Source organism: Podarcis filfolensis (genome assembly GCF_964270895.1).
Source record: "Podarcis filfolensis genome assembly, chromosome: 15".
NCBI lineage: Eukaryota > Metazoa > Chordata > Lepidosauria > Squamata > Lacertidae > Podarcis > Podarcis filfolensis.
The window spans coordinates 43537334-43564039 of NC_139618.1; the positions used below are offsets into that span (position 1 = coordinate 43537334).

The following is a 26706-nucleotide window of genomic DNA, read 5'->3' on the forward strand; positions in this document are numbered from 1 at the left end:
ATCAACCCCACAAGTTGGAGGCTTCTACCCACACCCCACTCCATCCAAGCAAGAGTTAAAAGACATGCTCCAGCCAGGTGGCTTTTTAATCTTTGAACCAGAATTGAACCCGATAGCCCTTCAAATAGAGGATTGCCTTCTGTTCTCCCTCTGGAAGGGTCTCCTTGCAGAGCTAGGTTGACATAGAAGATACACGATTGCTTAGCATTTCCCCACTCTCATTTATCTCCTTTTGCACACTTTCTTAGGTGTGAAATCCATAGAATTCAGTGGGATTATTTTCAGCAAACATGCATCTGCTTGAGCTACATGCAACATAATGGGATGTTTATCTAATGCTGTATTTTTGCATGAAAAGCTTTTCATTTACAAAAATGCACTCTTTAAAAAAGTTTGTAACATGTACCAGTCAAACTGGGCAGTTTCAAAACTTTCATTATTTTTCCAGGAAAGTATCCCTAGAAAGTGTGCATGGATAAATAATAGATAAAAATGCATAGCTCTTTAGCAATGTCCAGAATTAACATACTAAGCGTTTTCAATGCCTTCATGTTTCAATCCCTTGATATAAATAAATAAATAAATAAATAAATAAATAAATAAATAAATAAGGGAGCATATGTTATTGGGTTGTCAAGGCCACCCAGGCTTAAGCATCATACTTATGGTCATTGTATCATTTTGCCACCACCTTTGACCATCCAGGAATACTATCTCTCCTTGTGTAGGATATCTAATGTCTTCAACCGTTCCTAATTTTCCTTAAAGTGTTGTTCTCCATTCCCTTCTAGATCCTAGTCTGAATTATCTAATTTCTTTAACTTGGCATTGGGCTTTGGAGTGAGCCCAAGCTCGAGGGATTGTTTCCCACGCGATCTAAGGCTCTAAACAGCTTTGAGTTACACGACATAATTGCACCTAGGGCTAAATGCAAGGAAAACAAGCTGCCCAATCCTGTGGAGATATGAAGGATGTAGCTGGTTGCTGTCTTGCCCAGGCAAGCATCTGGCTCACGACACTGGCATTCTTTCATGGTTAGAGTTAAGAGGAAAAGGAGGTGGCCAAAACATACTAAAAATATAAGTTGTACATACAACTGGCCCACCTCACAATGCAGTTGTGGGCATGGCTTTGTCACAAGGGTGTCCTTGAAAGATACGGTTTATTTACGAGTGGACAAGCAGAATCTATTGGAAGCATGTGGACTCATTCAAGTCATCAGATGCCCAGATAGGATCTGATTCTATTCATATAATCTGTATATGAGTCCAGTACTGAATTTCTTGGATGCTTTGGAGTCTTTAACTGCTTATGGTAAAGTACTTTGAGATATTTTATACATTAGAAGCAGTCTATAAATTGACCAAGTAAGTATTATGCTCAACTTAGCCTTCCCTTGGCCTTTCAGACCAGTCTTCTTCATGTTGGGGAAACCCTGAAATTCAGGAAGTTGTAGGGGCAGTGGAACAAGGACTTCAGCTTTCACACATGCTTTTATTTGGGTTCGGTCAGGGGTGGTCAATCTCAAGCGTGAGGGCTGTGTGCAGCCCTTCAGGTCTTTGTATCCGGCCCCAGGGACACTCTCCTGGCCAGGCCGCTCACCAGCCTTGCTGCATGCCCTCCTGGAGAGTTTTTGCGCGGCTGGGATGCATGCTTGAACTCTTACAATATCTCTGGCTTCCCTCACTGGAATTTAAAGAGGATGTCTGAGTGCATGTGGAAACCGTACAGAGGTAAAATGTACATTCAATGCTCTGCCCGCTTTCGCATCTGTCTCCACCCACCAGCAGGTTGCCCAGAAAGAAATGTGGCTCTTGGGACGCAAAAAGAATTCCCAATCCTGGTTTAGATTAGTAAGCCAAGTAGCCATGTTGTGAAATAAGCTCTGCAGTTGCTTCACTGTGTGTCTGGCTCACAATTCAACCCAAAATTATGTGAAAGTCTGCTGAACGTCCTGAAACACATTCAGCCGGGGTGAAAACATCACACCACCACTTTGCCACTTGCTGGAGTCACCCCGTCAGTCATGCCTTCCAACTGGCTATCTAATGGCTGCTTCACGCATCACAAATTTCCCGTGTACATGTCAGAAGCCACCTCTGTGCAGACATGAACACCTCAACGGGTGGGACAACTACGAAACATGGGATCACCCTCAGTTGTTTCTAAAATATGTCTACAACTGGCTTGGATTGAGGGTTGGCAAGCAGCAAGCCTCTTACTGGCCTGGCTAGAGCTCCCTCCTTGGCTCACTTCTTCACCCTCCTGCTAGTCTCCATGACAATTTACAATATGTCATGCAAAGCGAGGTGAATGGGAGTGTCGTAAAGTGAAATGACATCACACATTCCCTTGTTAAAGGAAAATGTCACCATCCGTCACACACAGGCATGAAAAGGGCCAAATAACCTGGTTCGTACAATTGAGGGGTAGCTGTGTTAAGTCAGTTGCAGAAAAAACAACAGAGAGTCACACGGCATCAAAAGTAACACATTTATTATAGCATATGCTTTCCCGGACGAAAATCTTTTTCCTCAAATGCCAACTTGCATGTGACCTTAAATGTGTATTTGTGCCAATGGAGGGCTTCCTCCTTGTGCCAAGAATAGCAACTTGTGGGTAGCCATCACTGTCAGCATCACAGCAAGGAAGGAAAGACCTAAGCTCCCCATCCCTGACCACCGCCATCCTGCCAGTTCTCAGCCCCTTCCACAGTGGATGCCCTTGCATGCAAACTGCAAAGAGACGTTAAAGGCACACCTAGCTTGACCCTCCAAAGTGGGCAGGTGCATCTCCCACAAAAGGATGTAACAGAAAAGAGGGGAAACCGTAAACAGTGGGATTAAATGGCGATTAAATGCAAAAGCACAATCTGCAACCATCGAATTAAGTAACCATTTGCAGCAGTAACTGATTTACAGTGTATTGTTTATTTAAAGAAATTCTATCTCGCTCTTCACCTTGTTAGTCTCAAAGCAGCTTACAACAATGAAATTCTACAAAACTTAAGACATACATGTTAAAGCTGCAAAATTTAAAAAATCTCGATGATTTAAAAGCCCCAGAACGAAGCAAATGGCGACAACACAATTGTAGCAGCGCAAAGCGATAGGAAAAGTTCCGCTTCCGCGCTGGAAGTCAGAAATCTCTTTTCCTGCAATGCCCGTCCGCCTGGAAGTCCCAGCCCAGGCGCCCGGCCGCCCTCTCAGCCACGGGCTGCATGCAGGCAGGGCTGTCGCAAGCGGCTCTCTCGCCGCCCGCCCGCCCGGCCTGAGCAGGGCCAAGAAGAGGAGGAGCCGCCGCCCCCTTGCCCGCCCTGCAGGAAGCCGGGCTCGCCGCCAGGGGGCAGCAGGAGAGCTCGCCCTCCGCCCTTGGCTCCTCCTCCGAAATGCCGGGCGAAGGACCCGGAAGTGGGCTCGGGCGCGTCACCCGGCCGCCCGCCCCCTCCCTGGCCCTGCATCCCTATTGGCGGCCATCCGCTCGCGAGAGAAAAAGAGGATCCGGGGCGCGCGCGCGGGGGCCGCTGGGGCCGAAAGCGGCCGGTGGCAGAGCGGGGGGAGGGCAGCCCGTGGCGGGGCGCTCCCTGGAGAAGGAGGGTACGTGGGGATGCGGCGTCACGTGTACGGGCGGGGCGGCGAGAGAGGGGCCGGGGCGCCGCGGGAGCTGGGCAGCGGCTTCTCCGCGCGCAGCCCGGCCCTGCTTCCCTCCCGGCCACGGGTCCCGGCGGGGGGCGAGAGGGGGGACCGAGGGACCGGGCTGGGCAGCCCCGCTGTTCCCGGAGAAGACGAGGCCGGGGCAGGAAGAAAACTGAGCAGCGGGTTTCAGGCAGATCCCGTCAGCATCCTGGGCTTTAGGTTGTTGCGCAATATTAAAAAGTTTTGATTTTGAACTTGACCTTAAAACTCAGTCCTGTTCTTGTCTCTGGTGCGTTCCATCTTTTGGGGTGGTTTTTAAAATAATTTTATTATTAATTAAAACACTACTTTCTCAGTCTCAAGGCGGCATGCAACAACATTATTGATTAAATTTGCAGGCAACCCTTCATCCATACATCTCAGAGCAGTTCACAACATAAAAATATAGCAGCCACTTTAAAATCAATACAGATAAAAAGGAGAATGCAGCTCATAACCCAGGGCAAAATTAAAGCAGTGTTACAAACTCAGATATACAAGCTAGATGCCAAATGGCTCCTTAAACCAGGGTTTTAGTCGCCAAAAAGGAATGCCTAGTTACCATTTTTCAGCCAGAAGGCTCCAAAGTCGTATTTTTCAATAAGATTTTTTGATTCCTGAAATTCATTCTTGCTGTGAAGATAAAATATAACAGATAGAATTCTACAGGGTGTGTTGCTAGTGTGTGAAAGCAGTCCAGATCCAGGCATGGACCTCCAGAAGGTGGAGATGTCAGGTGCCATCCTGGTGCTCAGGCAGCTTCACTTGGTCGCAAGTGGCTGATAGCCAGGTGCAAAATGTGCCTGGCAAATTTTGAACGCTGAGTTAAAGCATAACAAACTGCTGGAATGAAGCACCAATGAAGGCCGATTCATTTTTGATTCAACATGTTAAATGAAAGCAAGGCAGACAGCTTAAAAGCGTTTTTTTTGTGCCAGTGAAACCTGGTGCAAAAAGAGCTTTTAAGCTCTCTGCTTCGCTAAGGGGCAAGGTCCTCTCCGCGCACCAGTTTTGGGATGCTCTTGCAAGATCTCGCAGGGCTTTTTGAGTTCCAACAAAATCTTATGTGAGCATCCCTAGCAAGCAAGGCTAGGGAAAAAAGCTAGAGCGCTTTTCATGCTGGGAGAATCAAAGAACATGGGTTAGTAATGGCTTCCCACCTTATGACTAAGTCATGGAAAACACATTTCTTGATGTGCAATGAGCGAAACAGCCCTGATCCTATATATTGGCTGAAAATACCATTTCAGATGGAAGCTGTGTCTGTGACAAACAGAATGCTTACTAACCTGTTGTAGTATCTTCTGTTGAAGACTATGTAAAGGAATAGTTTGTTTAATGAACTTCCATTTTAAGTTGTTTACTGCTACATTAGTTGAGTGAATTCCCTTTTTAAGAGGCAAATGTTAGCTTAAAATGTTGTTTTTCATTCTGCCAGGCCATAGACCAAACAGACTGACTCCAGGTGAACATGGCCTTCTACAGCTGTAACATATTCCTTGCAGTAGCTAGGTTCAGGTAAGAAATTGACATTATTTTGTGGACTATAATACATCACTGTTTCAGTTGCCTAAAGCTTGGAAGAAGTGCGTCGTCATCGTAGTGAGAAACAGCGCCACTCATTAAACACATTGGGTTGCAGGAATGATTAATGGAATACTCAGGGGCCAATGAAGGTATTTGCCCATTCACCAATACTGCTCATACCTGATCTTGTGCTGAGCTTCAAGGGTTTGTAGATGCAGTAAGGAGTCTTTCTGCTTCTGTGTACCTCTGAACCCCAATATCATTATAGAGGATTCCAGATAAGGGCAGGATCTTGTCTTTGCTGTTGCACTGGACTTCAGAGATGCACAGAAGGAGCAAAGACTATTCTGCTTCCAAGTACCTCGGAAACCCAGCATGGGCAAGACCCAATTTCCTTCTTAAGCTGAGGAGAGGGGTGAGTACTGATCACAATATTTTAAAGATGTGTTCTTGTATTTCTGCTATGCCCTTTCTCCCATAAAGGTACAATGCAGACAAAACTACAATTACAAAACAGTTAAAACATTTAAAAACAGCTGTACAGAATAAACTCTCTCACACACACCCCTACACACAAAATTGCACAGTACAGCAGGTGAGGAATACTGCTCCATCAGTCACCCTTCTCTACAGGCATGGACAAACTAGTGCATCTTTAGTTGACGCCAAAGGCCTGCAAAAATTTGGGCAGTACCAGTATTTTTGGTATTTTGTTACAGCAGTTATTGTTTTGTCTCTTACCCCTCACAGGGGACCTCATCTTCTTGTACACTCCATCTGCTCCCCGTTCTCCCCATCGGTTGCATTTGCCCAGCTGTTGGATTCCCACCTTAACCGAACATACCTGAAGGACTCTGGGAGCCAGCAGTTGCTCCTCAGTACGCAGCAGGGCATCAGGTTACCTCAGTTGCTAACTAAGCCCATGCGAATGCTTCACACGTCAGCTTCCTGGCACCAAGAGCTTCAGGACAAAACTCAGCCTAGCCAAAGTACTGTAACAAAGGACACGGAGCTGGCCAAAGTTCCAGTGGACCAAGCGACAGAGACTGCCAAGATACCGTTACGCCAGAGGATTATAGATGAACTAAAACATTATTACAATGGATTCCATCTGCTTTGGATTGACACAAAAGTTGCTGCTAGGATGGTGTGGAGGCTGTTACACGGGCAAGTTCTCACTCGGAGGGAAAGGCGAAGGGTGAGCATTGAATGGAAAGCACTCAGCAGTGGAGTCCCGTCCACTGGACCAAGCAATCAAATGAATATTTGGAGCTGACTGGCCCCTACCATCAGATTTTTGGGCAGGTTCCAAATTTTTGTTCACTAGTCTGATAAGGTTGCCAAACTTTTTGGCTCAGTGGGCACATTTCAGATTTGGGGGTGCCACTCACAAAGTGGCTGCCATGTGGGGGGGAGTATGGCATAACACAGAAATTAGAGAGGCAGACATTCCTGGCAACCTTATGTGTACCATAGGATGTCAGCTATGTCCTGATTGTGGAAATCACATAATATGGATTACACACATACACGCACACACACACAGATGCCTCTCTGAGTTCACGTGCAGGACGTGATGATGACTTCTCTCCCTGTCTTGTTTCCAGTATTTGAGGCCAGGTCATAGGCATCACCTTTCTCCTTGGGGGAAACTCAGGATTGCTGCTGCAAGAGGGGAGACTATCACCCTTCCCTCCCACGCTCCTCTGAGCAAACCGTCTGACACAGCATGGCCTAGGAGAGATGGTCTCTGATCAGCTGCTTTCTCAAATATTCAGCTGAATGGTTGATGCTACTTTTGCTGGGGGAGCAGAGAAAGGCACAATTACGTAAACAGTCCTAAGTTAATGTTGTTATCTCTCCCCACACAACGAAATAAGCCCATTGAGGTGGTGCTTTTCAGGCCTGAGAGTTTTTAACTTGTGCAGGAAAAAAGCACATATTGAAATCATTATGCTAATTTATAGCACAGTTCAATTTGTGATTTCTTGTCATGCATAAAATTGCGCATTTGGCTTGCTGCGACAAAATACTAGTTTCAAAAAATATTTTTTAAAAATATTTTGTACTATCAAAGTTAATCCCTGCAGGACAGAGTAAAGAACCTTTGGTCCTCCGGGTGTTGTTGGACACCCCCTCCCATCGGCCCCAGCGACCACGGCCAGTGATCAAGGATAGACATAGACAAAAAGTCTTAGAGCTGGAAGGGACCATGAGGGCCCTCTAGTCCAACCCCTTCAACGCAGGAATAGGCAGCTGTCCCAGACGGGGATCGAACCTGCAACCTTGGTGTTATCTAAGCAACTGAGCTTGCTTTTTAAAATATATTTTAAGATGTAGAAGGGGAAATTCTGTTTCAATGTGGCTCTTAAGGTTGCTAATTTAAAGTGAAGAAAAGGTAAATCCCCTTCTTCAGGGCTAAATACATGCTATTGCCCTATTTTTAACTGGCAGAACTTTCATTATTTATTCAGCTCCTAAAAGTGTATGTTGCTTAGGAATTGCAATGATGTACCTACCTTTGATGGCTTATTCTTTGAAGCCCAGTTCTATAATTCTTGAAGGAACCTTTTCACAGAAGTCAAATCTCAACAGTTTAGTACTGGTTTTGAAGCATAGTATTTAAGCAAATCAAACATTGTTTGACAAGCATGCAATACTGAAATAAAAAGCATTTTAAAGCTGCTATATGTCAGTTTAGTATATTGATTTGTACGAACCAGGAAAACTTAGTTATACAACATAAATTTCAGTTTTTATTGAAAAACAATAGTGGATTTACCTCAATTTAGAAATGTGCAGCTACATTTCTTTCAACAAAAGTGAATTACTATGTTGCATTAATGTCAACAAGCATCAGACATGATGAGAGTTCTAGTTCTTCAGCCTTTGGAGAGCCACAGGGTCCTCTCTTCTAGATAACTCAGTTTAACTGCTTCTGTACATCTAAGTCCTGCAAAAGAGAGACTCTCCTTTTTCCATTTCATGCTTTCAAGATTTTGTGCAATCTTATATTTATATGAAGATGCTGTTTGAGGCACCATTTTCTTCTCAGATTGCTTAGCCATGCCTTAAAGAAATAAATCTGAAAGAAGTGTAGCTTATAACTTTAAAATCATATCAGCATAGCTTTAGCAAAATGAAAGATAGTGTCATAAACAAGAAAATGGGAGCTAGCTTAACATTTCTCCAGCCATATAGGAGACTAAAATCCTGCCTCAACAAAATTATTTGAAAGACATCTTAAAAACAAGTAGGGAAGTGCATTGCAAAGCTTCTCTGAAATTCCAGAGCAACAAAAAGGCACTTAGCCTTGCTGATGTCACCTTCCTGGTTCTTTTGAGCAGGGCCTCTGCTGACAAGTTGAATGCATAGGAAGAGACTCTGTTGTTCTGCTTTGTGTCTTAACCTCTGCAGCTGATGAGAACATCTGCTGATCTTTTCCGGCTGGTTCCCTTTTTGGTGTTCATCATTGTGCCCTTCATGGAATTCCTCTTACCTGTATTTCTGAAACTGTTTCCTGAGATGCTGCCTTCAACCTTTGAAACCGAATCTAAGAAGGTCAGTATGAAAAGCAGCTCAGCCTTCGCCTCAACCACAGTGTATCATAGCATGATGTGGCGCCACTGTGTCAGGAATTGTCTGCCTCCAACTCTGCTGCATCTGTTTGCTGTATGGTAATCAATGTCTCCATAAGCTGTATGAAGGGGGATAGAGAGGCCCAAGTTCAAATCCTCTCGGCCTTGGGCTGAACACACTTGCACGTACACTCTCTTAACCCACAAGGTTATTCTTAGGATAAAATGGACAAGTGGGAGATCCTATACACTACTCTGAGCTTCTTGAAAGAAGGATAGAATAAAAGGATAATAAGTCAGATATGGGTAAGTGCCAGGCATTATGCTTTCACAAGTGGGGATGAGAATCCTAGGCATAACTTGATACCTTCAACACCTAGCAATCTAGGTGTGCAATCTACATCTCAGAATAGAGTCCCAAATGGAACTGAGTCTTCATGGCATCAAGATCCAGCCCCCTGCCTCCTTTGGTAGCATCTTGCTGATGAAGAGTTTGGGAAAATGCAAAAGCTTGTTCACTCCTAACAAAAGTATTGCCCAACAGTGGATTTGGGAATGAAATAATAGAATAAAATATAGGCAGCAACCATTTTGGTACGTTCAGTTGATGCACACCCACCAATGCACAGCTCCCTTTGGACACAGAAGAGGGTGGAATGGGATGAGGTATGTTTATGCATGCTCCACCAATGCGCGTGGGGGCCAGGAACAGAACCTGCGCACAAAATGGTTGCCACCTATAGAGAGGAACAGGCACCTTGATGCAGTTAAAGCAGCAGTCAGGAAAACTGTACTTCTGTATCTCACAGGCAATTTTAGCATTCATGCTCATTAAGAACCTACAGTAGTACCTCTAGCAAGTCTTTGATCTCTTGTTATCTCCTATAAATTTAAGCCATGAAAAATAACAGTGGAACAGAAACTGATTGGCTGTGAGCAAAAGGATAATATTGGCATATCTTACAGCACAGAAGGCTCACCTGTGGCCTTGCAGATGTTACTAGACTATAATTCCCATCGTCCCTGACCATTGGCCATGCTGGCTGAGGCTGATGGGAACTAGAGTCCAACAGCAACTTTAGGGCCCCAGGTTATTTCCTGTCCCGTGACCCTGCCTTATAGGGTTCTCAGCCACGACTGGACCTAATGGTCAGGGGTCCTTTTACCTTTACCTTTTTAAGAAGTACTGAAAAAGCTTTTGAATATTTGAAATCGTTAGATAACTGCAAATGTTTATTATTATTTGTATTAAGGAAGAAAAGCAGAGAAAGAAACTGAGTGCAAAGTTGGAACTAGCCAAATTCCTGCAGGAGACCATCGCAGAGCTGGCCAGAAGAAACAAAGCCAGTACTGGAGAAGCCACAAAGCAATTCTCTTCTTACGTTCAGCAGGTACAGACTTCTACTGCCCATCAGCTGATGGCTGGCTGGCAGCATGCCTTGCTCCAGCAAAGGAAGGAACTGTCAAACGCCCCACGCTTACACCCCCACCCCCACCTGACATCACGGGTGACATCGGCTGAGGGCGGCTGGGCATGGCTTCCCAAAATTGGTCTTGTGGGCCAAATTTGGCTGCAGGCTGGAGATTCCTCAGCCTTGTTCTAGTGGAAAGTATTTGAATCCCCTCACCACAATAATGTAGGTAGGTTTTGGAGACCACATAGAAGCTATGTCTTCCTATTTAGGCATAGGAAACTCTTCCCAACATTGTTTTCTTGTTTTTGTTTTTACTCATTACTTGAGGGTTTAGTGCAATATATCAGTTGCACTCAAAGTCAGTACTGTACATAGATTCCACATCGAGCGTCTGTCTGTAGCAGCACATTCCTCAGCTTATACTTCCAACAATGTTTCGAGATTGAGTAATCCCAAGGCCTCCATAGAACGTATCTGTTGGTCTTGCCAAATTTCAGGACCTTTTGAGAAGAGATTCTCCATGTCCTGAACATTATATGTGCACTAAGGAAGGAACTTCCAATTGTTTGTGGAGCATGTATGGGAGGAGAAGGAGGAGGACACATTCTTGCTGGAATCTTATTCATTGCTTTGTACAGGTTCGGCATAGTGGCCAGCAGCCCAGCACCCAGGAGATCGTGCGGTTTTCAAAGCTATTTGAGGATGAGCTGACTCTGGAACACTTGGAGCGGCCACAGCTGGTGGTCCTCTGCAAATTGCTTGAACTGCAGCCCATTGGCACTAATAACCTCCTCCGCTTCCAGCTTTTGATGAAGCTCAGGTCTATCAAAACAGATGATGAAGTAAGAGACAAAAAAAAAAGAAAGAAAATGTTAACAGCTCTCTGCCAGTCATTTCTCTCTTCTGATACCTGAGTCTGAAAGGTGCAGTCATGCCCAAGTCTCAGTGCTTTGGGCTGACAGATTATGTTTTCCACAATCTGTGAAGGTAAACACAAAGTGCTGTGTCTGAACTCCCAATTACTTTCATGTAGTGGAAGCAGCAAGTGCTGCCTATTTTCTTTCTCGCCATCCTAAGACTCCAGAATATTTCAGTTGGTCTACATAACAAGCTTTCATTTAAAAACCTATAGTGTTCAGAGAAAGTTGAAAAAGTTAAGCTTTGTACAAGTTGCCCATGGATGCTGGAATTTAATACAGATGTCTGCAAGGTCACCCTCTAATGGATATGGCAATGTGGTTCTGTGCCATAACATCAGATTCCTGCACTGAAAGGGGTTGGACTAGATTACCCTCGGGGTCCCTTCCAACTCTACCATTCTGTGATTCTATCATCTCTGCCACCAAGGAAAATTTAAGCAGTTTGCTGCCCCGCTAATACTGAAACAGTTCAACCAATGACAGTGACAGGAGACTTGAAGCCACCTCATTCCCACCCATATGCAGTCTTAATGTGAGGTCAGAGCAGCTCAGCCAATGGCAGGAAGAGGCAAGGCCGGCACAGAGATTCAAGATGTAGGCAGATATTGCAGGTGTGAATAAGTTAGATGGCGAGGAAGGTTTTTACAGGAGAATGAAAAAGACAGGCCGTGTAACAACAACAACAACAACAACAATAATATAAAAAATAATTTATTTATACCCCACCCATCTGACTGGGTTTCCCCATCCACTCTGGGCTGATCCCAACAGAATTAATGATGATGGTGATATGATAAAACATCAGACATTAAAAACTTCCCTAAACAGGGCTGCCTTCAGAGGTCTTCTAAAGTGAAATAGTTGCAAACCCACAGCACTACCCCCCACTCTAAGAAAATCACATCTGGCATCACATGTGTGATAAACCAAATGGAGCTCCTGTTTAGAAAAAAACAACAGAACGGTTAATAAAGGCATTAGAACACACATTACCAACATCATCATAACACAATTGCACTTTTAACCCAACATGGTAAAAGCTTATTCCCAATCCATTAAGGTTTCTTCAGGTCTCCTGCTTCCTTCTTGGTGCATACTCCAGCCCAGGGGTCGGCAAACTAAGATCCATGGGCCGGATCAGGCCCAATTGCCTTCAGGATCCGGCCCACGGACTGTCCGTGGATGGGCGTGGGGATTCTGTTCATTCGGGCTGCGCCACTTTTATTCCTGCGCCATTCCATCCCCCCCCCCCCGTGATGGTGGTGCCTCCTGGCTTCTCCCCGCCCTGCCTAGAGGAGGAAGGGGGCTGGGCTGAGCTGGCTGAGCGCCATTTTAAGCAGCCCCCTCTCCAGAGCCAGCCCTTTTGCACCACTCGTCTTCCCTCCGCCATTGCTGCCCTGGTGCTGCTGTGGGCCAGAGAGCAGAGCGGACGAGCTCACCCCGCCTCCCCACGAGAAGAAGCTGCGGCAGCAGCCCCTGGGAAGGTGTGCGCAGCAGGTGGGGAGGAGGACTTCTTGCCCCCCATGCCTCTTCTTCCAGCTCCCCCCCCCCCGGGTGCCGCTTCTCCGGTCTGCCACAAGGTCCGAGGAAAAGCGGACCGGCCCACGGCTAAATTTTCCCCCCAACCCCTGCTCCAGCCTGATCTGCATTACAAAAATAGCTTTCAAACACATAAACAGAGTAATTCTAAAAATGTTAAACAGTCAAAAATAATAAACATGCAAAAAAACCCCCCGTGTTTCAAAATCTGTTGCAAAGACGACTTCGGCCCAGTATACCTGAAGGAGCGTCTCCACCCCCATCATTCAGCCCAGACACTGAGGTCCAGCGCCAAGGGCCTTCTGGCCCTTCCCTCACTGCAAGAAGCGAAGTTACAGGGAAGCAGGCAGAGGGCCTTCTCGGTGGTGGCACCTGCCCTGTGGAACACCCTCCCATCAGATGTCAAGGAGATAAAGAACTATCTGACTTTTAGAAGACATCTGAAGGCAGCCCTGTTTAGGGAAATTTTAATATTTGATGAATTACTGTATTTTTAAGATTTTCCTGGAAGCCGCCCAGAGTGGCTGGAGAAACCCAGCCAGATGGGCAGGGTATAAAAAATTATTATTATTATTGCTACTACTACTACTTGCAAGAAGAATTCCTGCAGCAAAAGTGAACAAACCCAAACCCCTGTCCCTTGCCCCCCCCACATCAGGTAGCTGGCTGCATGGCCCTTTGCCTTGGGGTTTCTTAGAGTTTTCCGGCTTGAGTGACTCACAGTGCTACATAGAGTTCCTTATGGCATTTTCACAAAGTTCTCATTTCAAGCAAGTTAAACAACTACTTTGGTGCCAAACTCACAGGTTCTGCTTCTCTGGTTGTGAGTCAGAAACATTAAACTCACACCCCAGTCCCAAAATAGTTCCTGTATGGTCTTTTAGGTTAGTTAATCAGGGGCACCCATTGTTTATCTGAAAGTGATTTAGTGCTGGCTAGACTGAATCAGATAAAGTGTCTCCATAATGCTTCTCTCACTTTCTATGGTCACAAATTTTCAAACTTGCATAACCACAGCTGTGCATAACTACAGGTTTCAGTTACTAAGACTAGGACTCAAATAGGGATTTTGATTTTTAATCAGTAGGCTGATTTTAAACTTGCACATTGCTAAAACTTGGATAGAGGTGACTTTTGATGTATTGACAGAAGCACGATAACCTAATAAACCCAAAGCTATGATTTGTTGTTGGAATGAAAGGCCACGTGTAATTTTTTTATTTTTTTTTAAAAAATATTTGATTTTCAAGAATATAAACAAAACCAATTCCGAATCCAAATCCAAATATTGAGATTTCTCTAAATCTCCTGACTTCCCCCCATCCCTTCCCCTATCCTATTTTCAACTGCATATCAATACCTCTCCAAATATTTTTATCTTTCTAAGTTATCCATACATTCTGTTACATTACAAGTGTGTTTAAAATCCTGCTAATGTTTTAACTTGCTTACAATAATCTTGTATATACATTATAAATAGTCCATCAACTTGGTTTGCCATTCTTCTCTGGTTAGGGTTGTCTCTTCCTTCTATCTCTGGGCTAGTAACGTCCGTGCGGCTATTGTCACGTACATGAACAGTTTTTTCTGGACCTTTGGAATTTCGGTACCTATAATTCGTAATAAAAAGGCTTCTGGTTTTTTTAAGAAAAGTTATTTTAAACTTTTTTTTTCATTTCATTATATATAATTTCCCAGAAAATTTTAACTACAAGTCCACCACATATGATAAAAGGTACCTTTTTCTTTACATTTCCAGCATATGTTTGTACTTGTTCTATACATTTTTGCTAATTTTACTGGGATCAAATACCACCAGTACATCATTTTAATATAGTTTTCTTTCAGTGAAGAACATGTCGTAAATTTCAGATCTGTTTTCTATAGCCTCTCCCAGTGTATCATTTGTATATTATGTCCCAAGTCTTCCGCCCAGTGTATTTGACCTGTTCATCTTTTGTATGCCATTCCATTCCATGGCATATGAATGGAATGGTGTAATTTTTTTTTTCTTTTCAAAAATAGTTTAACCCTCTGCATTGCCAGGAAAAGGCTCTTTGTTTTACTCTTAGTGCTTCAGTTTGTTTCTATAGTATGTGTCAGTGAGAGAGTGTTACCTTCTGAGTTCACCACTTGCTGAAAGGGATGGTGGCCTGATTTCCAAAAGAAGAAGGTGGTGCTAATTTGATCTCTCTTTGCTATGTGCAGATGATTGCCAAGGAAGGTGTTAATGGCTTGAGCGTGTCTGAGCTGCAAAGTGCCTGCAGAGCCAGAGGAATGAGGTCCTTGGGCCTCACGGAGGAGCAGCTGAAAGAGCAACTCAACCAGGCAGGTTGGGGATGAGGGAGGGTGGGGAATCAGCTCCGAGAAGAGAATTACTCTTTTGTATTAAATTTATATTCTACCCTTCCTCCCAAAGGAGCCCAGGGCAGCAAGCAACAAAGGAGAAAAAGAATTAAAATAAAGCAAAACATTAAGAAAGCTAAAAACATTTAAAAACAGTCAGCTACCCCTCACAACTAATAATTTCAAGGTTGCCAGGAACAGCATTCATTATTCTGAATAATTTCCCCTCTGCATCTCCTAGATGTGCACAAAATATACTACAAGCTTAAGCCCAAGTTTATCCCATAGATTCGTGGAGGAGGAGAGATCTACTCATGGATATCTGCAGCATCCAGAATCAGGAGAGGAGCTGGCCCTGCGGGCAGTGAGGGGGTGGCAGGGAATGGAGAGTGGGGAGAGCGTGGCTGCTTGCAGGCTTCCCATAGCATCTCGTTGGTCCCTGTTAGAAGATGCTGTGTTCAATGGCCTGGTCCAGCAGCTAGGTTCTTCTTCTATTCTTATGTCATAACAGAGTACATCATCTGATATAACAGGACCCTTAGGGTCTCTAACAGAAAGTAGTGCTGCTTTTATGGCTAAATCCCAATTGGATCAACTTAGTTTTCCCAGTGCTATTCCCCATTATCAGACTTTAGTCTTACATATTTAAACATCCTGTTCCAAATTATGTGAGAGCCCAAATGAGCTGAATTGGGTACCATCTCACATGAGTCAGCAGTTATTGGTAGGAGATTCAGCATACCAGGATTAGTTCCTGTGCTGAAGGATCTGAGTTCTCTTGAGCAAGACAGATATGGCTTCAACATCTGTGCAGCTAATCAGCAAATTCCACCACTTAGCTTAAGCTGCCTTGTAATTTTGCACTCCAGCATCCCTAGGTGGCCTTCACATGTCCCCACTGCCTTTTCTGCTGGGAGCTTACAGGAAAGTGGGGGGCCTCAGGTGGATGCTGAAATGGTGGAGCCCCATATTTTCATGTCGTTGAGGAACCTCTGGCATCTTTAGGTCTCCCCTTCCCCTGGGTGAGCTGCTGTGTGCTCTCCGTTGGACTTGACCTCAGGCCAGCATGAGTCCATAGGATATTCCGGGGCAAACTCCAGCAGCCCCATCTCTGCAGAGGCCTGCTTTGCCTTGAACTCTTACTCTAAAGCATTGTGGGAAAGGAACACAGGAATGTTGCAGGATTTGCTTTTCAGTTTAAACAACTTAAGAATGATATGGATCAGGCAGAAGATAAAGCAAGCACGGGCAGGCTGCTTAATGTTAGTTGAGATGCCAGGCTCTATCTGAACAACTGTGTAAAGGGAGGTTGCTTGCTCATGTGGGAAGGTGGCCCATGCTCCAACACTTGCGCATGGATTTTTCAGGCTCACTAAAATGCAATTCCCCACCACAGTTTAAATCAAAATTTTCTGACACCGTCTTTCTCTTGTTTCTTTCTGCTACACAGTGGCTAGATCTACATCTTAGAGAAAACGTTCCCCCTTCTCTGCTGCTACTTTCTCGTGCCTTATATTTGACAGAGGTGAAGCCCAAGCCTCTTGTGAATCCAGCTGAGGTGAGCAGGATCGACAGCAGCAGTGTTCAAGAAATGGACCTGATGGCTTCCTGAGGAGGAGTGGGTTTGTGAGGCTGACAGGGATGACCTAGAACCACTGCAGCAGAGTTTTTACAAGAGGGGCAGACCCACCAATAGGTGTGGGGAACTGTTCCTTCCCCAGTTTTAGACCACACATGATTATTTCGCAGGAGCACTTATGGCTAAAAGGTATAAAGAAGTAAATATAACAAATGCTCTTAATACACACCTTGTTAGGTCCAGTTAGTTGAATTTGGGTCCTGATGAAACAAATCAGTTTTGTCATGACTTTTTAGTTCCTGTTGATGTCACTGGAACCAAAGTCCAGCTAACTTGCAGCTGAATCCTGTACCTGTTGGCCCATAATCTCATTAAGTCTAAGTAAGATTTATTCCCAAGAGTGTATAGCATTGCAGCTTTAATCCTGAACGTGTCTGTGAAGTTCGAAAGCTGGCTCTTGAACTCTCATCTCTCTCCTCCCTCCCCTGCACCTGAATACTGAAATGGCACCTCCTGAGTGAGGTTAATTAGACAGTTTGGGAAACCCCGTGTTTTGTCCTGCATCAATAATGTCCTCCTCCGTATGGGTATCTGCTGCTTCCTTCAAGGCGAGTCCCAAGAATGCAGATCTCAGGATGCATAAAATCTTTCACAGACTTCCTGACGGCATCTGCACACAATTCCCAAGCGACATACTTTGTTTCTTGTGGGTCCAAGTCTCAGAGACGGGTGCAGTAAACCCAAATTAGCACTGCAGGAAAGCCTTAACATTTTCCCTCTGTAGATAATTAGGGTGAAGGCAGTCTTGCTTCACTGAGATCTAGAAAGCAAATGGTGACACCAAGCTTTCTGTTCTTGCTTTAGCCTCTGAAGACCGAGGGTGATGCAGACACAGATGATGAGGATCATGAGACCTTGTTGGATTCTGCCCCCAAAGTACAGGAAAGAAAGGTGAGGAATGGTGTGTGCTCTTTGGGTGTTTTCTCAAAGCTTCTCCAATAATTAGGCTCATAAGTAACTAAAAGGGTGTTCACCAGTTGCCCTCATGGTGTAGTAGCATTTCTTTCTTGAAGAACACCAGGGCTCTCGCAACAAAATTGCTTGGGTTCATCGTTCTATTTTTTCCTTCTGAATCTTGGCCTACAAACCAGTTCTCTGACCTTATTTCTCTCTCTCCCTCTTGAAGAGTGAAGAATTTATATTGCAGCCAACAGAGAAATTACCAGTTCCTGAGGTGTCAGTCAAGCCTTCTGCAGGAGAGGTGAGTTTTACCTCTTTGCCTCTTGCACTACAGCTTGTAAATAAACAATGATTAAGCTGACAGTATTTAAGACTATGTACCACACGAATAGATTTTTGTTTTATCATCTTAACCAAACAAAATAGTTATTAAAATTACTGATAAAATAGAGAGTCCGGGGAAGATGGCGCCGGGTCAAGTCTCAACTGAGTCTCTGCTGCGTGAGTAGGAGCTCTAGTGATCAAATTACCCTGATAAAAAGGCTCAACCTTTGAAAATATCTGCCAACTTTTATCAGTAAAGGACTCCGGGAGCTGTCGGGTGCACTTTTAAACCTCCCCTCCCTTTTACAGCTACTTAAATCAACTTTGAACCTCCTCCCTTGAAAAGCCCATAAAGCTGTGGGTTGGATAAAATAGCCCCATTTATTTCTGAGTATGAAGATGGTACTTACAAGACAATGTTGCAAAGAACTGGGGATTTCACCTTTACAGCCTGCAACAACTCCCCCAAAGAAAAAACAGGCCAAAATTTCAACCTACTTCCATCCCAAGGCTGATGAAGCAAATAATCCAGGAAACCTCCATTCTCATGAGTGGTCTATTGACCACACCTGGATTGGAAGGGAGGAAAAAACTAACGTCAGAGGTGAGGGAGTGGACCTGGCAACAGAACTAAAACAAGCTGAGCTAGCCAAAGAGGGACCTGAAGCAAGTTTAGAACAGGAGCTATTCCTGGAAAACCCAGAAGCCATGTCAAAGGAGCCTCCCCCTCCCTCCCTATCAGGAGAGAAATTAAGATGCCCTCCCCCGACTGAGCTGACTGAAACAGACAAATGGCCAAACAGCTTAAGGTTACAGTACCCGGACAACTTTATCTTCTACTTGTCAGGGATGTTCGAAGAGTTACTCAAAACTCATTTCACACAGATAAGCAAAGAACTTGAGCCAATTAAAAATTTCCTTTCGGAAAGCTTGAACCTGCTTACCACCCTAACTGAATTGATTAAGAACCATGAGGTCGCATTCCCTCACATGACATCTGGGACTAGGACTAATGGAGGTGAAACCAAGCCGGGACTCGATTACAAAAAAACAAACAGAAACAATTCAGTGCAGGAGGGAGGGTCTCTTGCTCCCAAGAAACTAACTTTAAAGAGAAAATGCTCAACACAAAAAATGAAGAAGACCAAAAACATCAAATTGAGAGGCCAAAAGGGAACGCCGACCTGCCGAACTAAAAAAATGAATTTCCAGAAGCTCTTTAAGCTGCTGGAGAATACAACAACAAAGAACTCTGCTCCTACAACCCAAAAGAAAATCACAAACTCATGCATGCCAATAAAGCACTCTGAGGAAAAGCCCCACGCCCCAGCAGATCACACACCGCCCTCTAGTGGGGAAATAGGAAAACCAAAGGAAATTCCGGCTCCCATGCAACCAAGCCTTCTCTTGACATCACAAAGAAATCCCGTGTACCCTAACATAACAAGAAGGGATCAAGATAAAACAACACAGACTTGTTGGAAGCTAACGTTAAACAATCACAAACTTGCCTTCACAATACTTCCCACAAATAGAGGACACCCATCGTATGCTCAAAGAAAAGTAAATATTCCCCAAAAAATCGGAATAGTCACCAGGGGCCTCGTGACAGCAGAAAATATCATCAAGGTAAAATTCCTCCCTCATGATATGGCCCAAAATAGGGCTATAGTGACTTTTAAGGACGGGCTCTCAACTAATCAGACCCTTTCTAATAAAGACAATTTCCTGAGGGCTGGCTTGCTTGTGCACCGTTTCTTCGAAAACATTGAAGACCCTTTACCACTTCTAGGAGCACATAGGCCAGTCAGACGAAAAACCAAAACCAGCACTGCAGAATCCAACAGCGCCGGAAACGGTAAGCCGCTCTACCCAGAGGCTGGCAATCTTAAACAATCTGGCAGGCTGTACAAAACCTCACCAAATAAGTTAGAAAAGGATTTCTCCTCAGAGGATGAACAACTCCTAACAACCTACCTCGAGCAGATCCTACTTTCCCAGGATGCACTAATTGAAAGATTATTGACCATAAGGAAGTCCCTTCCACCTCTAGCCCCGCCTCCTCCCATGGAATTTAATTACATCAATTGCAAATCGAAGCCTTTAACCAATGAGGAATGGACAACTTGTCAATATCTGTCTCCAGAAGAAACGGGTTTTCCTACACCTCCACCAACAACCCAGTACAAATCGCAACAAGTTGAGCTAGTGGTGCCAGTGCCAGCAATTGGCTCAATCTTCATGGACTGCCTGGGAATCCTAGAAGCTATTCATGCAGAGGAATGAAATAAGGTCTTAGCGGGTGACTGCCTGGACGGACAAATTAATACCCCCAAATTAGTCTTCCCCTCAAAAGGCTCCCCCATTCCTCCGCATCGTGGCTCAATCAAGCCAAACTCAAAGGACCCGAGGAATCAGCGGCAGAAAACAGCTATGAGAGCCTGGAATCTAAAAACCCAAGAATCAACTGCTGCCCTAAACATCATCTCCTGGAATGTTGCCGGCTAGTCCAGATGCCTCTCCCATTCTACAGACATTCCCTTCTACCGTCAAAACTTTAATATCATCGCTCTCCAGGAGACGTGGGCGGCTGAAAACCCATCATTGGAAGGATACTATACATATGCAGTGAGAGCGGTTGCAGGCAGAGGACCAGGGAGGCTCAAGGGGGGGTTATGCATCCTAATCTCACTCTGCCTAAACACCACCTGTAAGGAATTGTCCCCCCTAGACCACCTAGCAATGGCCCTACTTATATCCTGGGGAAACTGCAGTTTACTAATTATCAATGCTTATATCCCCCCAACAAGCAAAAAAACCGATATTGAGGGCATCTGGAATAGACTGGACTCTTATGTCAGGTTACTGCTAACGGACTATCCGGGAGCAAAGGTCCTGCTGGTGGGCAACCTAAACACAAGGTTAGGTCCTGATGACCCCAGTTTAGAAACCAAATACAGGCAAAAAATAGGGTACCCTGACGATTTTGGCCCGGAGGCTTTACAACTACCAAGGCAGTCAAAGGATCAACATTCAAATTTTGCTGGAGCGTGCCTCCTCAAATTCTCTAGGCAGCTAAGTCTTCATATCCTAAATGGTTGCATCGGGGCAACATCTCCGGGGAATATACATTCATGTATATACATCCAGCACAATTGATTATAAGTTGGCGGACAGCGAATTGCTAACAAAAATAGTGAATTTAAAAGTGCTCCCATTCATAGAGGGGGACCATTTCCCTTTGCACCTCCAGGAGTCTCCGTTAAACGAGTCACCCTTCCTGAGAACAGTATACCCTGCAGAGATCACCGCATTAGAGCGACCTGGTTGCCGAGTCAAATGGACCCCTGCACTTGACCCCAAACTGAAGAAGATTCTAACCTCTGAAAAACTCTGTACAATTTTAACTGACTTTGGGGATAATCCTAGGCCTGAGGACCCAGTTTCCAAGTATGAGAGCCTGCTCCAACAATTAAAACCCTATTTTGTTAATAGCACAGAGAAAAGGCCAACTAAACCAATAACATCAAATAAACCCTGGTTTGATTACACCTGCTTTGAGGCAAAGAAAGCCCTGCAAAATGCTTACAAAGCTGCCCTGACAGCTGAAAATTCTGTCAGACATCAAGCCTATTTTGCTGTCCATGCCCTAAAAAAAGAGTATAAAGACCTAATACTCCACCAAAAGAATGCCTATAACAGAAAATGTTGGCTAGAATTACTTAGTGCGGCAAAAGCAAAAGATCAGACACTATTCTGGAAATTGGTAGCTTCTGGCACCCATAAAGCTATTTCCCCCTTACCCTCACAAATTCCCCCTAGCCTGTGGGTCTCATTCTTCCAATCTTTGTATGAGGACGCTGAACCTCCACTACGGAATTATAATACAGAACAACTGGCTAAATGGCCGCCTGTTTCAGTAACTGAAGTGAAAGCATATATAAACCAACTGAAAACGGCCAAAGCCCCAGGCTCAGACGGCATTACGCCAAAAATGATAAAAGCACAGGCGGATTGGTGGGCACCTTTCTTAGCCACCCTCTGCACATACATAGATGACACTGGCCGCATCCCAAGGGAATGGGGAACAGCCATAATAGTTCCAATCTATAAAAAGGGCAACAGAGGGGACCCAGCGAATTATAGGCCAATTAGCCTATTAAGTGTGATCAGTAAACTCTACGCAAAGCACCTCCTTAATAAGTTTACAGAATGGCTGGAGAACGAAGATATCCTGGCAATACGCTACAACATCTCATCGACAAATACAACTCAGGAGAACAGGCCTCAGTATACGCTGCCTTCGTTGACCTAAAAGCAGCCTTTGATACAGTCTCCAGAACCAGACTCTGGGACAGACTACAGGGTACCAATATAGATAGAAGGCTCCTGTTCTTAATCCAGGCACTGCGCGCAAACACGGCTCTTAGAGTCAGGTGCAGCCGCCTAGGACACCTAACGGACCCTATTAAAACCTTCAAAGGAGTCAGGCAAGGGTGCCTATTGGCCCCTCTACTATTTAATTTCTATTTAAATAACTTAGTATCTGCACTCAATGACTCAGAACTCCACCCGCCAAAGCTTGCAAATCGGCATATTTCGGTCCTGCTATATGCCGATGATGCGGTAATTCTATCTAGAACCCCCATTGGACTCAAAAGAGCACTAAGAAAGCTCGCAGCATACTGTGAATCTGAATGTCTCAAAATCAACTATCAAAAGACCAAGATACTCGCTTTTGGGGAAAAACCAAAGCTTAGAAGCTGGGAACTCCAAGGCCATAAATTAGAACAAGTCACAAACTATAAGTATCTAGGAATGGTGGTACAGGCCTCAGGAACCAACAAACTACACATAAACTTCATCGGGAGTTCAGCGGAAAAAAACGCAAATTGTATTCTTAAATTCTTCAGAGCACAAGGGGGCTTCTTTGTCCCCGCAGCTCTAAAATTATACAAGGCCAAAACTTTGGCACAACTCCTGTATGGTTCCTTTTTGGGTCCGCCTTCCTCTGCTTTCTCCCCCCTTGAGAGAGTTCAATCTAGACTTCTTAGAGCTCTCCTCCAAGTGCCCAGATGTGTCTCAAACACATGGGTGAGATTGGAAACGGGGATGATGAGAGTGGAGGCTAGCATCTGCTTAACATCAATCTACAAATGGCTGACATTGAATCTGCTCTCCCGAGGGATAGCCCCACTGATCCTCTGCGACCAATTCCAGTCAGGCTGGCAGACTGCAGTTCTGAACACCCTCCAGAAACTGGGTTTTGCCCCTCAGGCCCTTCTAAGTCTGGGCTTGGGCCAGGCAAAAGCCACGGTCAGGCAAAGAATATTAGATACCGAGAGACAACAGGACTGCGCAAGGTGCCCCGACTATAAAATTGGAGAAATCGAGAGATACATAGCCGCACCGGCAGCATATCTCTTCTTTCTTGTATCTAGAAATGCAAGAAGGGCCTTTACACTCGCCAGAAGTGCGGCTCTTCCCTTGCCGGTCCTGGATGGAGCCTTTAGAAAAGTCCCCTATGCCCAGAGACTTTGCACCTGTCCATTGGGAGAGATAGGAAGCCCAGAACACTTGTTCTTTAAATGTCCCTTTTATGAAGAAGCACACAGTAAGTTCATTGATCCCCTACTGGTGAGGCTCGCCGACTTCCCGCAAAAGCAAAAATGTGACCTTTTGCTATTAGGCAAAGACCAGAAGAAGACCTGGATGGTTGCCAGATTCTGTGTACAAATCTGTAGACACAGACCACCACCCAACTCAAAATAGTCCGGCATGAAAATCCCCAAACTTGGTTCCATTGGTGACTCTGAGTCAACTCCCTGGGATAGTTTATTGTTGCACATTGTGTTTAAATTTATTGTTGTACATTGTTTTAATTGTCTGTTTTAACCATATTTGCACATCAGTTTCTAATGCTGTGAGTGTCCCCTATTTCAGAGGCTTCTCCTCTGCAGCCTCTTATAGTTGTTTTAACTGCGAGTCTTTAGTTCTTACGCTCTTACAGTTGTTTTAACTGCACGTTTTTATTTGTTTTTAGTTTTTATCTGTTTTAATTATCAGTTTTTATCCATCCATTATCCATGTTTAATCTTGTTTTATCCTATGCTTGTTTCTTTCTCCTTATTTGCTCCAACATTTATCAGTTAAAAAAATCCTAACTGCTATTTTATTTATATGTTTGTTTGTTTTTTATCCTGGTCTGTGAACGTAATAAAGTTCATTCATACTGATAAAATATACACATGAATTACCGAGACCTCAATATGGTGGTTTTTTTCTTTTCTTGACCTGTTGAAACATATATAACATGGTGATTTAACATTTTATAAACAAATCACCACTCATACAAGTTGATTAGAAAGTGCAGTTAGGAGCAAAAGACTAAGATGAGAGACGTGATGCTAGAAAGCTCTTCCGATGAGAGAAGTGCATTTTCAGGTGCCAAAGACTGAACCACCATGAAATCAGTGGAATGCAATGCTATGGCTGGACTGCAAAATAACTGCTGCTGTATTAGGCCCATGTTGCTATAAAACTCCCTCTCCTCCCTGAGGACACTTATTTGGAAGCAAGGCCTCTGGAACTGATCTCCAAGTGCATTGTGTTTTGTATCAGAAGGTGTATTGATAATGAGTATTCCAAAACTGTACACCAGCATCATCTCCTTTGTTACTCAGGTTTGCCTCTTGTTCTTTTCCAGACGAAAATAGAAGCCTCTCGGAGCAGCAAAGCCAGTGCTAATGGAGTCTAGCTGTTCTACCAGCAAATATTTGGGCACTCCAGGATTAAAAGCTCCATTCTCTGAAGTTGTAGACTAGCCCCTTTCCCACTCCTTTGATCTGATATGGATGCTTTTTCTTTGCATCTAAGCCAGGCTGAAGAGCATGTTGTATACAGTGCCACTCTCTTCTTTTATCTTATTCTATGTCGTTTAACTTATTTTTTTGTAAATATGTACATAGGCTATGATTGGGAGAAGGTGTAACTTATGCAATCTTGTCAGATGTTAAGATTTGTATTTCTAAATTTTTTAGTAAAGCAGTGGTTTATTATTACTTGGGTGGTGTTTTTGTGTGTGCGTGCAAACAACTGACAAGCATTAATACTATAACAAGTACTTTTCTGTGTGGACATTATATAATTTTGGGCTTCCCAACTTAGAGGCTGACACACTTGGAATTTAAACTGATTTACAGGCTAATCCTAAACAGATGCATTTAAGCCAGAGCCACAATCACACGGATTCTTTTGGGGAAGCCATGCACTTTAAATGTATGGTGTGGAAATGACCTTAGAAGGAAGCTCTGGATGACTCTCTTCCAAATAAGCATGCATAGGATTGCAGCTTTACCATAACTATTTTATTTTACAAAGGTGGGGTAGAATGAATGAAAATAATAACTAATTCCCATCCCTCTCTAAGCAACAACATCTGATTACTCACTGGAGGAAATTCAAAACGCTATTTGAACAGCTATTCCTACTTAGTATCACCAGAGAGCAGCAGAGTACAACATTCCTTGCAGATCACTGGGAAAAGATACTATTTCCTAAGGAGAAGAACGGCAACTGTCACTGAAGGCAGTGAAAACAAAGATCCAGTCCTGAGTCACTCGATGCAAGAGAGAAGTTCTGGTGATGTATATGGAATAGTCTGCTGCTTCCCACGCCTCAACTGGGAGCTTAATGCATCCATTGCCTGTCTGCTTTTCAACCTGCCTTGCATGCAGAGTCTTCTCTATCCCCAGCATTCTAAGGACAACCACTTTGGCTTGTAAAGCTGTTTGGAAACCCAATTTTTCCATGTTGCTGAGGAAGGTAAAACACAAACATCTTCACTACTTTTAAGTTTCTTTTGTCAGTTTCTTTGGACCACACCAAAGGCCCATCTGGGCCAGCATCATGTTCTCAAACTGCTTGTAAGCAGGATATGAGCCCAGCATCCCACTCCTTTAACCTTGGCTCACTAGCAACTGGTATTCAGAGCTATACCACCTCCAGTACTCCACCAAGCACCCTGCTCACCCATCTTGGCTCAGAGACTTCTATCGTCAGCATGTCAACACCTAGATACTGTGTTTCTCTCCAAATCTTGTGGCATCCATCTGTCACGAGAGACAATGGAGTGTGCCTTGGGGGTGAGGTTAGCAGCACTGAGGTGACCTCCACAGGATGCAGGCCTGGGCAGGGTGTATGACACATAGGCTTTACAGCACATTAACCTCTTAGGGTTGCTGTCATGTCCCCCAGCACTTTTCTTACCTGGCTCTACCTGCTCCCATTTGGGCTTTCCAAAATGGTTCACTCTCCTCCCTTAGGGAAGATTCATTCTGAACCAGACACTTTGCAGCTCCTGTAAGCTTTCCCAAAGACACCAGTTTGAAAACAGAGGGGCAGAGCCCTCCAGCCCCCTCTGGGTGGCGCTGTGGTCTAAACCACTGAGCCTCTTGGGCTTGCTGATTAGAAGGTTGGCAGTTTGAATCCCCGCTACGGAGTGAGCTCTCACTGCTTTGTCCCAGCTCCTGCCAACCTAGCAGTTCAAAAGCACACAAGTGCAAGTAGATAAATAGGTACCGCTGTGGTGGGAAGGTAAATGGTGTTTCCGTGCACTCTGGTTTCTGTCACGGTGTTCCATTGCACCAGAAGCGGTTTAGTCATGCTGGTCACATGACCCGGAAAGATGTCTGTGGACAAACACCTGCTCCCTCAGACTGAAAGCGAGATGAGTGCCACAACCCCATAGTTGCCTTTGACTGGACTTAACTGTCCAGGGGACCTTTTTCACACCTGGCTGGAGTGGGTGTTAAATTGTCCAAACTTACCTCCCCCTTTTGCCCT

The 26706-nt window shown here is 44.5% G+C and overlaps 1 protein-coding gene across 2 annotated transcripts; it reads left to right on the forward strand.

Annotated features, from left to right (window-relative positions):
- Positions 1 to 3498: 3498 nt before the first annotated feature.
- On the forward strand, positions 3499 to 24923 carry LETM2 (leucine zipper and EF-hand containing transmembrane protein 2). 2 transcript variants are annotated; one of them, XM_083588799.1, is made up of 11 exons: positions 3499 to 3596; positions 5113 to 5192; positions 5952 to 6399; positions 8619 to 8762; positions 10033 to 10170; positions 10833 to 11036; positions 14862 to 14981; positions 16450 to 16557; positions 17443 to 17529; positions 17765 to 17839; positions 24569 to 24923. In XM_083588799.1, the coding sequence occupies exons 2-11, from the start codon at positions 5146 to 5148 to the stop codon at positions 24617 to 24619; spliced, it is 1422 nt and encodes a 473-aa protein (XP_083444925.1). In that variant the 5' UTR covers positions 3499 to 3596; positions 5113 to 5145; the 3' UTR covers positions 24620 to 24923. The 2 variants fall into 2 exon arrangements, with proteins under 2 accessions (XP_083444925.1, XP_083444926.1); XM_083588800.1 differs by lacking the exon at positions 3499 to 3596 and adding an exon at positions 3861 to 3924.
- Positions 24924 to 26706: the final 1783 nt, after the last annotated feature.

Excerpts from the sequence above, each read along its gene's own strand:
- LETM2 (XM_083588799.1), top strand. The coding sequence starts at position 5,146 with ATGGCCTTCTACAGCTGTAACATATTCCTTGCAGTAGCTAGGTTCAG. Across the intron at positions 10,171-10,832 it reads TCTCTTCTTACGTTCAGCAG|GTTCGGCATAGTGGCCAGCA; the intron begins GTACAGACTTCT and ends TGCTTTGTACAG. Across the intron at positions 16,558-17,442 it reads CTCTTGTGAATCCAGCTGAG|CCTCTGAAGACCGAGGGTGA; the intron begins GTGAGCAGGATC and ends TTCTTGCTTTAG.